Genomic DNA, 19,143 nt, shown 5'->3' with positions numbered 1-19,143 from the left:
TATAACTCCTGTTTTTATTCATGACTTTGATATCATTCTTACCTCTGATGATTTCATCCATTTTTTTAAAAAGCATTCTGTTCTCTAACTGCTTCCTGTCTTCTGTCTGTTTGTGAATCTTTCTTTCATATCCGAGGTTTTTCACATTTTTAGATATTTTGCAGTTTCTACATTAGGTGGTAAAAAGCAGAGTAGATATTCAACATGTATGGTAAGGGCTTCAGAGTAGGGTGATTATGCAGAGACCTGGCTCACTCATCAGGGACTCCAACTGTTAGTTTTTTGTTTTATTTTCTTAGAATGGCGAGCTAAGAGAGGAACCCTCTGACCATGGAGTGGAATTTCGTACATTGCTGATGGAATCCTTAGGGCCAGATGAGGGGAGAGAGCTGGCCCATCTTGAATGTAGGACTTTCCTTTGCCATCTCTTCCTCCCTTCTGCCTGGCACCCATGAGTTCAGAGACATTCCAGAAAGAAAACTTACACTTTTTTCCACAACTGGGGAAGGATTGTCACCTAATGGCTTGGGGTAGGTGAGGGAAGCTGAGGTACTAACCTTTTAGTTTTATTAGCTTTTCAACCAGTCCTTTGGTTTTAGTCCATGGGTTTCTGGTGCTGTGATTCTGAAATCTCTCTGGGATCCTCTCTCATAAACATGCCTTCTGGGCATGACCTTCTAAAGCTTACTGTCCGCCTTCTCTGCCCTGATATTTCGGTTACCTCTCGACAGTCAGATTTCCAGTTTCCAAAAAGTAGTCTCTTTTGTTTGCTTTATCTCTCTCTCTCTCTTTCTGTTTTTACCTTGAGGGTTTATGCCTTTTTTGTCTTGTCTTGTATTGTTTTGTTTTAATTTGTTTATTTCTTTGCTGTCATTTTTGAAGTGGGATTTTAAGAGGAAGCAGAGATAAAAAACATGTACAACATACCATATTTAACCAGGAGCCCAATCATCCTTTTTGTTCTTGACATATTTCAATAGTATTCATTGTATCTAAACTGTATTTTAAACTGTTTCTTCTATAGATGTTAATTTTTGAATGTGTTTGATTTCTTAGGATGCCTCATTGATGGACATGAATTCCTTCAGCCCTATGATGCCAACATCCCCTCTATCGATGATAAACCAAGTCAAGTTTGAAGATGAGCCAGATTTGAAAGATCTTTTCATTACAGTTGATGAACCTGAAAGCCATGTTACTACAATTGAAACTTTCATTACTTATAGGATTATTACTAAGGTAAATCTTTAATGAACACCTTCTTGAATCAGTTGCTCCCTGAACTTTTGGAAGTGTTTTTTGTTGACTATGACTCTCAACATTAGAGAATCTTAGCTGAATTGACTTTTCTTTCAACCATTTTGATAAGATTTTGCATCTAATCTATCCTTCACTTATTCTAGATAAAGCCAGTAAAATTCAAATTACATCAGTCACTCTTTTTTTTTTAAATTTCAATTCAAATTACTTAACATACAGTATTGTCCTGGCTTCAGGAATAGAACCCAGTGATTCATCTCTTACATGTGACACCAAGTGTCATCCCAAAAAGTGCTTTGAAGCCCATCAGCTATTTAATCTATCCCCTTACCCACCTCCCCTCCAGCAGCCCTCAGTTTGTTCTCTGTGTTCAAGTCTCTTATGGTTTGCCTCCCTCTCTGTTTTTATCTTATTTTTCTTTTCCTTTCCCCTATGTTCATCTGTTGAGTTCTCACATCCCATATATGGTCACTCATTTTTTTAATGTTTATTCACTTTTGAGACAGTGTGAGCACGCATGCACAGGAGAGCAAGTGGGGTGAGGTCAGAGAGAGGACAGAGGATCTGAAATGGCCTCTGGGCTGACAGCAGAGAGCCTGATGTGGGGCCTGAATTCACAAAACACAAGATCATGACCTGAGCTGAAGTTGGATGTTCAACCGACTGAGCCACCCAGGCGCCCCAAATGTTTCTGTTTTAAGATGCACCTCTGCTAAAAACAGTGAGTGACTGGGGCAGGTCAGGATGTCACAGCTGGTGAGTTTGAGCCCCATGTCGGGCTGTGTGCTGACACTTTGGAGCCTGGAGCCTGCCCCTCTCCCTCTGTCCTTTCTGGCTTGTTCTCTGTCTCTGTCTCTCTCTCAAAAATAAATAAGCATTAATTTTTTTTTAAATGGAAAAATTTTGTTTTTAGTTTAGAAAAATATAAAGAAATGTCTTTGGAAAAGAAGAGCCTCAGTTTGCTAATAAGGAAAACTAGTTAAAAACATGATGTAATATTTTATTGTAGCATTTCTTCTGAATATTACAAAATATAATTTCATTTTCTTTCCAAATAAGAGCCAATGCCCACTTTATCTTATGTATAAGATATTGTTAGTTGTCGGATAATTCAAATGCAGAGTGAATCTTGAACCCAAATCTCCTTACTCCTAGGACAAGGCTCTCCAAAAAGAGAGTTTATTTCTGCCAGAATAAAACAACCAAGTTGTGTAACTATTTTTTTTAAATCCTGTATGTAATAGCAGTCTTTAGGAATTATATTCTTAAGTTAGAGTAGTCTCTTTTTGAGGCCACACCCTCCTTCTCTTTTGTAGTATGTCTCTTTTGTAGCTGAAAAGGTTTTGGACCATTTTCCTATGATCACTTCTTCCAGTGCAAATTCCACACTGCTTCTAGTTATGTGTCATAAAAATGTATATATCTAATCTCTTCACTCAGATTCTTAAAACCCTTCCAGGTTCCTAATTTCCTGCAGAACAAAGTACAAATTCCTTTGTGTGACATGTAAAGAACTTCTCAGTCTGATGCCAACCTACCCTGTATGACTACTGTCTTTAACTCCCCATTTTTAATACCTCTGCCCTCCACTCATCTAAAACGATTTTTGTTATCTGAATACTGTAGAGTAGTTCTTACTCTCATGACTTTGTATATACTTTTCCTTCTTTGTATTTTGTCCTTCCTCTTCTAAAAAGAAGAACTAATGTTTATTTTTCAAGATACAACTCAAGGTGATGCCTGCCCTGGTCTACCCCTGCATTTGTGGCCTGGAAACCTCTTTCTTCTGTGTCCTCATGCAGTTCTAATTGAATTCTTAAAGGATATAAAACTCTTGAGTCAGTATAGCAAAGACATTGTAAGCCTATATTTAATCCTTCTAAGCCTCAAGGTTTGTTTTTTTTTTTAAGTCTATAAAATGGAAATGACACTCAAACCTGGTTTTGTAGAGTTGCTGTAAGAATTGATTTAGGATTGGTCATTGACATAAAACACTTAACAAAACACCTGACACATAATAAATATTCAGTAATTGCCACCAACCTGTATGTGAGTAGATAACTATATGTTTATTTGTATTTATTCCCAAGAAGTCTGTGAACTTCACAAGGAAGGTAATTACATATTAAGTCATCCACATTTCCATACACAATCCTTAGGATATAGTGAGTAAGCAAGTTACCTTTTTGGTCAATGGATGAGTGAAGACGTTTATAGTATCATACTCGTATTAAGAGGCTGTAGAGCAAGATAGCATGGAATTCAATCTTGATTACTCTCCTTCCTGGCTATGTCTTTTTGGGCAATTTAATTAACCTCTCTATGCTTAGTTTCCTCAGTTGTAAATAAGATAACAGTAATAAGCTTGAAGGGTCGTTGTGAATATTTAATGAGTTTATACAGACATACTGCTAAAAAACAGGATCAGATTTCTCCGGTATTACTATTTTAATTATAACCATCCATGGTCATCATCCTTCCTAGCAAAGAATTTGTGCAACTGAATTATTTTCCCATCATTATTTATTTCTCTTAGACACTGTTTTATAAGCTGCCCTATGAAGTTTACTCCAATCACAGACATATAGTACCCATATTTACATCATATTTTAAATGATGTACTGCTCTTATAGCAGCAGCAGCAGTAGTAGTAAATACTGATAATATTACAGTGTGTTTAACTAACATTTATTGTGTGATTGCTTTGGGCCAGGCAGTGTTCTAACCACTTTATACAGATGCACTTGTTTAAAGTTTAACAATGATCCTAGGACCTAGATGTTATGATTTACCCTCATTTTGTGCATGAAAACTTTGAAACTCAATAACTTGCCAAAGTTTACATACCATAGTGATTACCTGAGCTGGCATTTAAATCCAGACCATTTACTTTCACACTATATGTGTTTTCTGTTATAATTTTGTGCATCCCGATATGGTATGGCACGCTATCTTTGAGTTTCACTATTATGAAAAAGTCCCTTTGTTCTACTTTTGATTATTTTTACTGCATCCAATATATAGACTATATGCCTACATATACTAAAATATGCATTGCAGATAAAAATATATAAACATTTGGTAGATGTATGTTTTCAAATATACTCTTTTCTTTGTTAATCGCTTAAAAATTTTTTTAATAGTTATTCATTTTTGAGAGAGAGAGAGAGAGAGAGAGAGAGCGAGCGAGCAAGCACAAGCAGGGGAGACGCAGAGAGGGAGGAAGACACAGAAACTAAAGTAGGCTCCAGGCTCCATGTTCTCAGCACAGAGCTGGATGTGAAGCTTGAACTCAGACTGTGACAAATGACCTGAGCTGGAGTCGGCTGCTTAAGCAGCTGAGCCACCCAGGCGCCCTGATTTGTTAATCACTTTTTATCATTTATTTGCTCATATATTCAGTGAAGTTTTGTTGAGTGCCAGTTATGTCCCAGGTTCTGTGCGTGTATATTGAGACTACACCAGCAATCAAGATGGACATACTCTCTGCCTTCATGGAGCTCTCAATCTAGGGGCGTGGTGGATATTACACAATTACAGGCTTAATTATTTAATTATAGCTATAAATGCTATGAGGAAAAAAATATACAATTAAAAAAAATTTTTTAATGCTTTTTATTTATTTTTGAGAGACAGAGAGAGACAGTGTGAGCAGGGGAGGGTCAGAGAGAGAGGGAGATACAGAATCTGAAACAGGCTCCAGACTCTGAGCTAGCTGTCAGCCCAGAGCCCGACGCAGGGGTCGAACCCACGAACCGTGAGATCTGACCTGAGCCGAAGCCGGACGCTTAACCGACTGAGCCATCCAGGCGCCCCAAAAATATACAATTTTATGAGCATGGGCACTCCATCTAATGTGAAAGTTCAGAGGTGGCTTCCCTGAGAAAGTTTTAGTTTTATTAAAATTTATATTTATAGACATTACGATTATATGGATAACTGCACATATGTACACTGACAATTTCCTACTTAGGAATACTTCAGAATGACCTGGCTGTAAATAATTATGAGTATCAGGTAGCCCATGTACCTAGCATCTGTCTTCATTATGGGAAATTGCCCTTTATTCTCCAGGTTAGAATATCTGTTCTAAAGTACTGGGTTGTTTTTTTTTTTTTTTTTTTTTTTTTTTTTTTTTGGCGAGGCGGGGGTTTGGATCAGAGATATGCTTTCCTTTACTACATATAGAAACAAGAGCTTCAAGATTTAACAAGGGTCTTCTGTCTCACATCTTCATCATGAAGATAAACTCCTAAATGCCTGCCAGCATGGAGTAGGGTTTAAAGTATATTCTTGATTCTAAAATTCATTTTCCCTCAAAAACATTTTCTGAATCCTCAGACCTAGAGTAACTGCCGTTGACCAGAGGTTAGTGTTTGTTGAATGAGTGCATTTTGGGGTGTAGGTCACATGAGTCCATTGGTTCTAAACTTCAAGTACCCAAGCTTTTATGGTCAGACATGAAAAATTAAAGACCATTTATTGATATAGCTTCCATGGAAAACTGTATTCTGCATTAGAACCATTATTTGTGCATCTTCTGTCTTCTTCCTGTGTTACTGCAGTATGAAACAGTAGAAAACTCTTTTAAGTCAATGACTGAGTGATGGGGACAGAATCAACCAATTATTTGACTTGATTTTATATCCTCCTCTTGCTGGGGTTTTTCTCAGATTGTTCTACAGTGTTGATAATTCTTGAGGACATATAAAGCTCTGAACTGCCCAATGTTTGAGTATTTAATATTGGTTATACCAATTTATACTTTTGGAAATTGTTAGTGAACCTATACATATGTGGCTGGTACAAGGAGGTATTCAATAAGTAATTTTTAATGAGTGACTAGAAACCATGCTTTGTATGCTTATATATGTATGCGTATGTGTGTATTTGCATATATGTGTCCACATACCAACTCATATATATGTTGTTAAACTGTGTTTCTACTAGATTTAGTTTTCCTCTTTGTGCCATTTCCATAACTTGTACCCATAGTTAAGATTTCATAGTGTTTTTGAACATTTAGTTCTGTAGACGTCTGCATCTCATTTACCTCCGCTTTTTCCCACCAAAAAGGAAATGTTTTGCTAAAATATATGGTGTGATATTATAAACATTTATTTTAAAAGAATAAACCTTGGAACACATAACTTTTATGAACCTTATTTCACTACAATTAAGATTGCGTCTCTGACTTGAAGTACTTAGTTTTACAATTGCACTCCTCTGTGTGGATGATTAATATTTTGGGTGAGACCAAAACATGCATGCAATGTGTTACCCCATTGTTTTTCCTCCAGGAAAATTTCAACCTATTATCACTCTGTATAATTTTTAATATGCAAAAATTTACTTAATAAGTTATTGGTGGGAGTGAGTGTACATCAAATAATTTTTTAAAATTTGACTTGGGATTCAGGCAATGGAAATGAGGTTGATATTGTACCCATGTTCTTCTTGTCATATGTGTTGGCATAGATTTTTGGTTTGTTGAGAACAGATATTTTAATTTATTTGCTTAATTTTTAGGAGTTTAGCCATATAACTCAAAATCCCTTGAGAAATGACAGGAAGATTTTCTTTTCACGTCAAATCTTCATTAATAACATTTTTTAAACAGTGGTAAAATCACTCTGCAAAATGTTAGAATTTTTATATACTAAAAGTAAATTTTACCAAAGCAATTCATTTGAACAAATTCCAGGAAAACATTTTTTCTCAGTTATGTTCAGGTTATTTTCCAAATTACAAAAATAGGACTTTCCTCAAATTCTGAATTCTAATCATCTTGAGAAAAAATATATTTGAAACCTAAATTCAGAACACACTTTCTTGTTAGCAAGAAAGTCATGCCAAATATAATAGTAGTTAAAATCTTGTGGAAGGCAGATGGCTGCTCTAAGACAGATTTTTCAGTTTGGATTTTAAATTTGAGCATGATGTTTGCTTTCTTTCTGGAAATACTGGAAAGTTTGCTTTGTTTCATCTGCTGTATGAATTGATGACTGCAAAAAAAGTACAGGCTGACAAACACTGAATAATTAGAATTTGTTAATTTTTCTTAGAGACCCATTTATTTCAGCATGTCTAAAATAACATTAGGCAAATGTCTTCTGTCTTATATTGCACGTGCCGTTATTTTTTCCTGCTTTCTTCAGACATCTCGTGGGGAATTTGACTCCAGCGAATTTGAAGTTAGGAGACGTTATCAAGATTTCCTTTGGTTGAAAGGAAAACTTGAAGAAGCTCACCCCACTCTGATTATTCCAGTAAGTCTACATTTCTTCCCCATAGAGTAGCTACCATTTTGTCTTGTGAATCATTAGAATTCCTATAACTAATGTCAGACTTTTGAATCAGTATCATTCATTTATCCAGAAACCTTTGCTTTTAAACTTTCCGTCTATGTACAGATTTCTTTTTCTTTCTTTTTTCTTTTTTTAATGTTTATTTATTTTAAGAAAAAGAGCAAGCAGGGGAGGGGCAGAGGGAGAGAGAGAGGTTCACGTTCTACACTCAGCACAGAGCCAGACGTGGGGCTCCATCTCCCGAACCATGGGTTCATGACCTGAGCCGAAATCAAGAGGGGGATGCTTAACTGACTGAGTAACCTAGGCACCCCCAGATTTGTTTTTCTAAACTATTCTCATATGTTAAGATTTTGCAGGCTTGGGTTCTAGTGTTGTGAATTTTGAAAAATTTTTATTATAAGAAATGATTGCAAGCTCAGATAGTCTTCCAAAAAGGAAGAGTGTAGAATACCTTATAATTCCGTACCACATAACGCTCAGATCCTTTTAAAACTGTTCTGCCTCAGCCATTGCCTGAGAAGTTTATCGTGAAAGGTATGGTGGAGCGCTTCAATGATGACTTCATTGAAACACGAAGGAAGGCGCTACATAAGTTCCTGAACCGAATTGCTGACCACCCAACTCTAACATTTAATGAAGACTTCAAGGTGTTTCTTACTGCACAAGCTTGGGTAAAGAATTTTGATTTATACATATATAATCCTTTACTGTCTTTTGTATAGTAGGTTGTATGCTTCTTATTGTTTTCCTTTATGAATCAGGCAGCAGTGTTCTTGAATTAAGATGGATTGTCAAACACTGGAGAGATCTTCAGATTTAAGATCTACTCTGTGTCAAGTCGACATATAAACATTACAGACATCTTATTATATCTTCCTCACATACACATATTTATATTTCTCTTGGTAGTTGAATTTTTTTAATGTCAGGGTACTCCTTGCATATTTAGCCAACGCTGCATGTATACAGTATACTTTTATAATGGGTTAGGGCTATTTAAGTTAGGATAAATGGGTAGATGTTTGGAAGTTAGGGTAAAAGTCTTTGTTAAATGGATAGATGGTTGGATGGATAGCCAAATAGATAATACAATTTTCTGTTTTTCTTTCAGTTCCAAATGGGGAGGGTGTATCTATTCCTAATGCAGAAACTTTATATATTCTTTTTTCTTTTCACCTATGAAAATATAACTCACCAAAAAAGGAAATGGATAGGAGACATGGTCAATATTAAACGATTACTGACCCATATTGAGTTTTGTATTTCTCAGTTTTGCCAAAGTAATAGAAGCTAGCAAGTGGTTCATCTCAATCTTGACAGATAGCACTGCTATTTGGAAGTCCTTTGAGACTTATGTGAAATGAATTTGTGGCCTGACTCCAGAACCTTAGAAGCTGCTAGAAACATTCTCTATAGTCAATTCTCAGTAATAGCTTGCCAGTTGTGACTTATGCTCTCTCTGATAATGTTTACTCTATCAAGTGATGCTGTAGCACTCACGGGTAGATGTGTTACTTGGTCAAGGGCAGCACCTGTTACTATACACGTAAAACCATGCTGCCTTGGAAATAAACAAGTTTACTGTATATGTATTATTTTGTCTAAGACCTGCAGGAAAATAAATGTGGAGAAAGATAATATATTATTCAATATTTGTATAAATATTGTGGATTTGGTAGTCGGCATTATTATTTATAGATTTTTTTTGTTTCTTATGGGTAACCTTTTTTTTTAATTTTTGTTAATGCTTTATTTATTTTTGATACAGAAGAGACAGAGCATGAGAGGGGGAGGGTCAGAGAGAGAAGGAGACACAGAATCTGAAACAGGCTCCAGGCTCTGAGCTAACTGTCAGCACAGAGCCTGACGCGGGGCTCGAACTCACGAACGTGAGATCTGACCTGAGCCGAAGTCGGAGGCTTAACCGACTGAGCCACCCAGGCTCCCTCTTATGGGTAACCTTTTATTTGATTGACTTTTATTTGATCCCAAACCTATATTTCAGTGAGTGCTATAACCATCACCAGACTCCCGTGTTCTTCTTGGTGTTCTTTTTTAATATATGGTACTTCTAAAGGACTGTTTTTGTGTGGTGTATCCTTCTGTAGCATTTCTTCTTGGTTTGCATGTTTGTACTCCTCCCTCCCAGATTAACTATGAAAGAGCTAGTTACGTATATTATTAAAAATCTTTCTCTACAGCCAGCCATCCAGAGGCGGTGGTGTCACAGTTTAGCTACTTTACTTGGTTGGAGAATTATGGTCAGCGAGTATCTATTTATAAACTTTTATAGTGACACTAAGAAGACAGAGCTGGTTAGTGCTTAGCAGTGAAGCCTCTGGAGTCAGACCACTCCTTGTCCACCACTTAATTTCCCTTGGACTTGGAGCAAGCGTCTTAACCTTACTGTGCTTGTATTTTCTTCTGTAAAATGAGGATAATAGTGGAACCTACCTGATAGTGCTATGGTGAGTATATATATATATATATATATATATATAAAGGGCCTAGAACATACTAAGCTCTCAATACATGCTAGCTATATTATAGCTAAGGAATTAATAACATTTTCTTTTTTTCTCAGGGAATAATTTAGGTCCTAAGAAATCTTCTCTTAACCATTCTCCATTAAATCCCTGTTATAAAATATAGATTGCATCTCATATTGTCCTCTTATTTTCCCTAGTATCTCCTTTAGCACATTTCCCTCAGTTAAACCTTATTCTTTTAAAGATCCGTGCTGAGAGGAAATTTGTATACATGTTTTACACAAGCACTTTGAAAAGGAATATTATCAAGGAGACAGACTTAGGGGAAGAACTGTACCCCAGTAAAACTCACCTGCTTCAAACTACATTAAAAAAAAAGGTCTATGAAACCCTTTTATCATGTTTATCGTTCCAATGACATTTCCTTTTATTGGGAATATTGGACTATTTGCTTCATCACAAATATTTCATTGTTTGTTTGTTTCTAGGAGCTCTCTTCTCACAAGAAGCAGGGGCCTGGATTACTAAGCAGGATGGGACAGACAGTCAGAGCTGTTGCACTGTCAATGAGAGGAGTAAAAAGCCGTCCAGAGGAGTTCATGGAAATGAATAACTTTATTGAAGTCTTTAGCCAGAAAATAAATTTGATAGACAAAATATCTCAGAGAATTTACAAGGAAGAAAGGGGTATGTAGTTCAATTTCTGACCGATCTTCCCATTTGCTGGTGTAGTACAGCCATGTTGTCAGCATTTCTTTTAGGTTCTTTAAGGTTTCCATCTCTCTGCTTACAGACCCCATCTGTCCTTGTGTGATGTTTACTTTATCCATTAGAGCCCTCACCATATTACTCATTGCTGCTTTAAATTCCTGGTCTGATCATTTCCATGCCCCTGCCATGTCTGATTCTGATGCTTGCTCTGTCTCTTTAAATTGTCTTTTTTGCCTTTTATTATGATTTTTTTCTTAATAGCCAGACATGCTACTGTGTAAAAGGAAGTGCTCTAAACAGGCCTTTAATATTGTGATAAGCTGTGGGGGAGGAGAAGGCTTCTATAGTTTCACATATAGAAAACTTACATAGATCTAAATATAGAAAAAACTTTTGTACCTGAAGCGTTTTACGGTTTTGTGATCAGATCTCAGTTTTAGTGAGCCTGCGCCTCTGGTCTGTGAACTTCACAAGTTTCTCAGTTTTTCTCTCTCTGCTTAGTTGGGACAGAATGGCCACAATGGACTGGAGTTGAGTACTTCCCTTTCTCTAAGTTAATTAGGCTCTGATAATACCTGAACAGGTTAGGCTTTCGTCAACTAGTGTCCTCTGAGGATAGCCCTTTGTTAAGAGCAGTGCTCTGGTGATTTCAAAATTTTCCTCGGCAAGAAGCAGGAGTACTTTTTATTCAATATTTACAGTGAACCTAGTTGAGCTCCTGGAGGTAAGTCTCACAATACTGACCTCATGACTGGGTCCCCCTGGAGCTTTTAACTCTTAAAGTTGCCTACACTGCACCTCCAGCAGGTCATCAATTACAGGTCCAGTCTCCCGACCTCAGCAATGGGTGCTGAGAGGGAGCTGAGGGTGCCCAGCAACGATTCCTTCTCTTCACCTGTCCTTCCAATCTCGAGGACAGCAGTTTATCCTGTGTTCTCCCCTGTTTTACAGAGCCAAGAAAAGCTATTCATTTTTCAGTCTATTCAACATTTTCCTTGTTAAGACTGAGTAGTGATTTCCAAGCTCTTTACATGAGGTATCACATAACATTAAGTTAGAATTTCACCTTCATGTGTGGCTTCTGCCCAGATATACTGAGAAAATTTTTGATTTCTATATGATTTTGAAGGTAGTCAGGGCCAGTCCCCATTCGTTTTAGTCAACCACTAGCTGTTCTGGTTCCCCTTTAGAAGTAATAGTGGTAAAGTAAGCGCTGAGCTTAAGATTTGAATGTGGTTGTATGAAGTTGGTTTAAATGTACAACATGGATCATAGCTTAAAACCAAAAAAGCAGTGTATGAGAAAATAGGGTTTCCACATTGTCTGTGACTTTTTGGAACAAGTACTCTATATCAGGCCTGTTCAAGTATGGCACCATTTCCTTTTTCAATTTTTTAAAATTTTTATTTTAGTTTAGAAGTTAGACTTTATTCCATGATGATTTTTTTCCCCCAATTCCATGCTGGCTTTTTGCTAATTTTCTAATTGCATTTAACTACATTAAAACTAGGTGGCCAATCAAAGAATATACTTCCTAATATAAATTGGTTTTAGAGATTAAATACTTTTTCTCTGTGTTCAGGACTTATTTTTATATTTTCTATGTCCCCCATAAAATAGTAAATCCTATCAGGACAAAAAGGGAAAATATTTGTTTAATTTCTAGTCTCTACAGTGCTTAACACACAGTAGATGCTCAATGAAAACCTGTTCAATGATTGAAAAAATGAATGCACATATGAGTTGGTGGTTGGAAAATTTACTTTATCGCTACTTGATTGGTTATTAAAAGAAATCTAGAAAAAGCTGTCATCACTGAATGTACATTTCCCCTTTTTTTTTTCCCCATGCATTGACACTTGTTGATGTCATTTTGGTGACTGAATATAGTTTAAATATTTCTTTTAGACCTTATTTGTCTGCCCTTGTTATTTATCATTTGTCCTTTTTTTTTTTTAATCTCAAAAGACTAATTGTTTTAACTGGGTTCTGTGATTCAGTTCTGTTAAGAATATTCTTAATGCGTAATTAAGTGGAATAGCAATTCAGAGAGGCCCCTAGAAACTATTGAGACCTAGGAGTTTTATAACAGTATGTTGCTTTGCATTTTGTGAATTGCTCAGGAGGAATACTGGATTTTATGATAGACTTTATAAATTTGAGTTCTGGTTTTCAGGGAGTGATTGCCACTGACCCAAACTTGAGGGATTTCTCTAGTCTTTGGAGTTTGGAGCCCACTTGTCATGTTCCATTCAAGATGATGGAATGTTTCCTTTTGTAGCGTCAGGGCCTAAGGCATATAGGGCATTTAATTCATATCCAAATCATGAAAATTTGGTGATTGTAACTAGTGGTTTCTCTTTTTAAAAATTTTTTATTCAATGTTTTTCTTTGATCTGGCTTTATTTTGTGTTCCCCAGTTTATTTGCCACATTTGTACTAACCACATGCAGTACTGCTTCTCTGTGCTGGAGGTTAAAGGAGTAGTAAGTTGGTACCTGTCCTTGAGTGCAGAGTCTAGTTGGGGAGACAGACACATTAGTAGACAAATTATAGTACCACTCAGTGTCTGCATACAGTGTAATCCGAGTGATGTGTGAGCACAGCTTACAATTTTAGAAAAGCTCACTGTGGAGAAATAAATATTGCAGGGGCACCTAGATGGCTCAGTTGGTTAAGCATCCAACTCTTGATCTCAGCTCAGATCATGATTTCATGAGTTCATGGGATCGAGGTCCACATCGGGTTCTGTGCAGACAACACAGAGCTTGGGATTCTCTGTCTCCCTCTCTCTGTGGCCCTCTGCTGCTTGCACTCTGTCTTAATAAATAAATAAATAAATAAATATTACAGAGGTTCAGTGGTACACGCTGATATATACACAAGTTGAGAAAATGAGATAAAGGAGAACATTTTTTTTCTAGAAATGCTAGTGTAGTGTGGCCATTATTTAAAACAAAGGATAGGCCTAGATCAGGAGGGTCCAATTGGAAAGGCTCTAGTGGTCATTAACCTAATACCTTTATTTGGTGGCAACTGATATGTCCAATGTTTTAAAAATTTTTAAATCTTTTTCAGTTTATTTGATCATAACAATCTTTTGACATTTAATAGCTTCAATTAGAGTAATATGCTATATTTCAACTAACTCTGAGTAGTAAGATGATTAAATATAGAGAATTTCATTTTCTTTGATGGATATTAAACAAAAAATGTTCACTACTTATACAATCTCTACCATAAAAAGCTGTCATTAAAAGATGATGGCATATCGGGGCACCTGGGTGGCTCAGTTGGTTAAGTGTCTGACTCTATTTCAATTCAGTTCATGATCTCATGGTTTTTGGGATCAAGCCCTGTGTTGGGCTCTGCACTGACAGCACAGAGCCTGCTTGGGATTCTCGCCCTCTCTCTCTCTCTCTGTTCTTGCCCCTGCATATGTACATGCTTGCTCGCTCTCTCTCGCTCGCAAAATAAATACATTAAAAAATATTATATTATAAAAACAAAATGTAAAAATATTCAGATTTTTAAATGAAATACAAGTTTTTGAATTAATGGCTTATCAAGCATTGAATAGTCTTTTGGTGTTCTTTCATTCACTCATATGAAAATATTTATTGAACATGTTATGTATCAGGCTTTGGGATAAAAGAAAATAATGAGACTAAGCCCATTTTAAGGAGCATATGTCTTAGGAGCATATGATTTATGCAAGCAATTATAATAGAATGGGATAATACAAGCATAAAATTATGATAGGCTTTAATAGGAGTATAAAATTATGATCGACTCATTGAGGGAAAAGCATCTACAAATGTTTTGGAACAGAATCAGACGGAATTTTTTTTGTGCTAGTATTTAAAGGATTAGTAGTTTGTCAAATGGTAGAAATGGTAAAGGGCAGGGGAAAGGGATATGTGTCATGTTTAAATAAGAAATTATGAGATATTCATGAATGAGTAATTATCATGGCCTGAATTAAACTATATTTGGGAGAGAAGCTCAAGAGTTGGACCTGGAGAGGCCAGGTAGGGACTTTCTGATTCCACTCAGAAGCTTCAAAGTTCTATACTGTGACAAAAATTGAAAGAGGGAGAATAGTTAGAAGTTCCTTACGGAAGTGTAGGTTACAGATGCTGATGAGCAGATGGCAGTGGAAGTAAGGATAGATAGGTAGGTAGATAGGTAGATAAAAAGGTGGATCAATGAGTGAATAGACAGATGGATAGAGAGATAAGTGTTAAGAAATATTGAAATTGGTGACTGGCTCTGTGCAGGTGTAAGTATAGGATGATGCCCATTTTTGCTTTGAGATCACTGGTAACAATTACTTTTAAGTAACGTAATCAGGAGAAGGGGAGAAAGAAGACAAGCTAGTTTAGGTAATGTTGCCTATGAGACACTCAAGTGTAGTTTATTGTAGGCAGAGATATGATGATATGATATGATCGTATAATTTATCTTCCAAACCAGGATACTTTAGAGAATGAAAAAGGATGCTATTGATAACATGCAGACACTAGTCATTTAGGGACTGACCTGAGTGGAATGGAATGGCTGCCAAATTAATGGAAGATGGTAGTCATCTTCTTAGTTTGTTTAGAAGAACATATGTGCAATGAGAAAAATAAGGTCTATTCTTACTGTCTAATACACAGATTTTTAAAACTTCTGTAAATTGAAGAGCTTAATTTTTGTTTTTAGAATACTCTGATGAAATGAAAGAATATGGGCCAATTCATGTTCTATGGTCAGCATCAGAAGAAGATCTGGTTGATACTCTAAAAGGAATTGCCAGCTGCATTGACAAATGCTGTAAGGCCACTGAAAAACGGATGTCCGGACTCTCAGAGGCCCTACTTCCTGTAGTACACGAGTATGTACTTTATAGTGAAATGTTAATGGTAAGTACACCTCATACTTTTACCTTAGTCCCTGACCTCATTATAAGCTTTATAAAGACAGTTTCTATTTCTGTTTTTTTCACCACTGTTTTCCTGTCCTGCAGGAATACTCAATAGCCACAATAATGTACAAGATTACACACAGATTTGAAACATCCTCAGTCAAGATTTACATAGAGAATATGATCCGTTTTTCCAAGGTTTTAAAAAATTTTACTTAAAAAATTTTTAGTGCTTTAGAGATTTCTTTTCATGAGAGAGTTCCTTTCTTCCTTCTCCGTACATTTAATTTAGCAATGTATTTAGTATCATTATATACGAAGTACTTGAATAGGATTTTGATGTTTGTTCTGTCTTCTGGATGCTTCTAAAAAGAAATCCTTCAAGATAAAATGTTTTTCTTTCACTATTTGCAGAGGCTTTTATTCCTTTTATATCAAAGTTTTGTATTTAACCTCTTCAGTTCAAGTTAAGGTTTCCAGATATTTGGGATTTAACAACGCTATCTGTAAAGCTGATGTTTTTCATCCTGTATTATGCTCTGCTCACAGTACCTTGCACAAACTGATACCCTCAGGGTTCTGGTGTTTTAGCGTGGCAGTGGGAGAAGGAGCCCACTTACATCCAGTATAGTCCATTTCTTCTGCTATGTGTAATTGGAGCCATGTTTGTTTTCGTGTACTCTTGGTATGGTTTTTTAATTTTAAAAATTTTGCATCTGTCTTGTAAGAAAAGCTCTCAGTCTTTCAGCATGTGATCTGCTTCTTTTTATCATATTTAGGTTTTTCCTTCAGAGTCATTAAATATTTTGTAGGTATTTCAGGTTGCTGCTGTTACTTGACTTTATTGGGTCTTCTATAAACAAACCCTACTTGCTTCCCCAAGGCCTCTAATGTTTCACTGTTGAGGAGTCTCCTCTTTGTCTCCATCAATTTCCTTGGCTACATTTCATTGTTTTACTTCATTATTGATATCCCCCTTGTGTGGTTATCCAAAGAGATCTGATTTGTATAATTAAAAATAGTATATTCTTCTCCCTTAATTAGATGCGTTTTTCTCTTTATTATGCCAAGATGAAAATTATGTAATTTAAGTCATATATCATTAAAGGTGTGGAAAAATTATAATAGCAACCAGAAGAATTATTTTATAGGTTCTCATTTGATTATATTATTTTGTAGACTCCTAGGGTATAATCAGTAGCATTTATATTGCAGTCTGGTTCTGTTTTATATTGCAATGCTTTCTTCAGCGTGAGCTAAAATAATGAAGTGTAGACCTTGACAAAATGATTAAATTTGTGTAATTTTACTAGTTGTCTTCTGATGCAAACTCTTACTTAAAATATTTCTACCTATGTGAAGCACAGTACTTTGTATTTGTGAAAATAGACCTAAGAGAGACTACACTGCAGTATGTGTCATTCGGGTTAGACATAGGAAGGGGTTCCTGGTGTTAATGGCAGTGAAACACTGAAATAAATATAAAAGATGTGTAGTAATTACCTGAATTTTCCATTGATTTCTTTGAAAACGGGAGAAATGTTTATCTCTTTTGAGCGTTTTAAGAGTAATTCCACCAGGCACAAAATTAGACTGAGTAATTTTCAGGATGCGTTTTATCCTTAATGCCTCTCAGTTCCCAAAAACCATGTCAAATTATCTTGCCTCTGTTTAACGGTTTTCAGGTCGGGTCTTCCCTTCCTCGGAAAACACCTGAAAGACTTGTGCCTCATTAGGCTCTTCTCGTAGAGCCTGAAGTTCCACTCTTTCTGGTTGAATGTTTGATTTACCTGGAGTTGGCCTAATTTTTTCCCTGACCTGTTTAGGCCTCTTGTATCCATTATCACAGTTTTATTATTTAAACTAATATTTTGAAAGCCAGTGAAAGATGAGTACAAATAAAGAAGTCCTTGTGTCTATAAAGCCTAAGTCGCAGGTCCTGGAAGAAAAATGAGCCACTGTGGGAAACACATTGTAAAAGACCGGGAAACATTATAAAAGATGAAGGTGAATTCTGCACTCAGATTCCTTCACAAGGGTGTTTTAAAGTTTAGGTTTAAAGTTTAAAACATGAAATCATGATTATTCAAGAAAACGGGATGGAACTCCTCTCAGAGAAGAGGTTATGATTTCTCATCAAAAGCTTGGCTAATTGATTAATACTTAATATATGTTAAGCTAGAATAAAATCTCCAAGTGTGAGTTCACACTTCAGTTTTCTGATTTCCCACTGTAATTAACTCTTTAATCAACCATGCCTTTGGAATCGGATAAGTGGGCTGCCGATTATTATAGACATTTTTAGGTTAGTGGCCCGTGTGACCTCTCAGCTGCCATCAGGTGATATCATAGCATATATTTTCAGTGCTCCCACTGATATTTTTTACTCATATTTGTTTTGTATTTTGCTCTTTTTGAAGAACTGTATATGTCTAGAGTGCTCCATCAAGAGTTGTATCTAAAATACTTAAACCAGTAAGATGTGCGTTGGGAAAACTAATAAAAGATTTATGAAGAAAATTCTCTTAAATACTTGCTTTCAGTTTCAGCTTTTAGAGATTAAACAAATTTATTTAAGTCATTGTATCCTCAAATGACTGATGACTTGGGGAAGAGATGCTGTTTATATTCTAAAATGTATGTTTTTCATACAAATATTATTAAACCAAAGTACAACTTACTCCATCCCTGTGTTTTGATATGAAGGGTGTTATGAAAAGGAGAGACCAAATACAAGCAGAACTGGATTCCAAAGTAGAAGCTTTGACCTATAAAAAGGCAGATACTGATCTGGTAAGTTTTTAAGTTTCTCGATGTGATCATATAGAATTTATTGTCAAAAATTTTATTAGCCGTGTAGAGCTCCATTGCATGCTTGCTTTTAAGGATTCCATAGATGATACTAAACTTTCTTCTAAAAAACCTATTATACACCAAATACCCAGTGAATCTGCAAGCTTAACAATAATGCTTTTCTGCCTGTCTTATATTATCTATTACGATGAGTAAAGTATGAAGACAATTTTTTAAAAAATTTAACATTTGTTATTGAGAAGCAGAGAAAGACAGAGCATGAGCAGGGGAGAGGCAGAGAGAAGGGGAGACACAGAATCTGAAGCAGGCTCCAGGCTCTGAGCTGTCAGCACAGAGCCCGACACAGGGCTCAAACTCACAAACTGTGAAATCATGACCTGAGCTGAAGCAGATGCTTACCTGACTGAACCACCCAGGTGTCTCTGAGTTAACTTTTTTCTGAGTGTTAGAAGAAGCTATGGAAAACACCTAGCATTGTTCCAGGTTAGTGAGCGCTCAGTAAATAAATCCACTTTTTGCTTATTTTATAGGATGTTTATACAAAGTAAGTCGGTGTTCTTATGCACTTTTTTCTAGATATTGTAAAAACCTTTAGAGAGGAAGTGCCTTTGCTTTCAAGGTTCATCCTTTCCTTCCAATACATTTTAAT

The 19,143-nt window shown here is 36.1% G+C and overlaps 1 protein-coding gene across 1 annotated transcript in view; it reads left to right on the top strand.

The window, feature by feature from the left end:
- The first annotated feature begins 1,056 nt into the window (after positions 1-1,056).
- Positions 1,057-19,143, top strand: part of SNX7 (sorting nexin 7) — a 74,184-nt gene continuing 56,097 nt past the window's right edge. Inside the window, exons 1-6 of the mRNA XM_029947810.1 lie at positions 1,057-1,239; positions 7,419-7,529; positions 8,078-8,242; positions 10,549-10,747; positions 15,479-15,678; positions 18,387-18,473. Of these exons, the coding sequence (XP_029803670.1) occupies positions 1,069-1,239; positions 7,419-7,529; positions 8,078-8,242; positions 10,549-10,747; positions 15,479-15,678; positions 18,387-18,473 (933 nt within the window). The 5' untranslated portion in view covers positions 1,057-1,068. The remainder of the gene's footprint in view (positions 1,240-7,418; positions 7,530-8,077; positions 8,243-10,548; positions 10,748-15,478; positions 15,679-18,386; positions 18,474-19,143) is intronic.

Source organism: Suricata suricatta, chromosome 8, assembly GCF_006229205.1.
Source record: "Suricata suricatta isolate VVHF042 chromosome 8, meerkat_22Aug2017_6uvM2_HiC, whole genome shotgun sequence".
NCBI lineage: Eukaryota > Metazoa > Chordata > Mammalia > Carnivora > Herpestidae > Suricata > Suricata suricatta.
The sequence above is the reverse complement of the archived record's forward strand: the minus strand, read 5'-3'. Positions and strand labels throughout refer to the sequence as shown.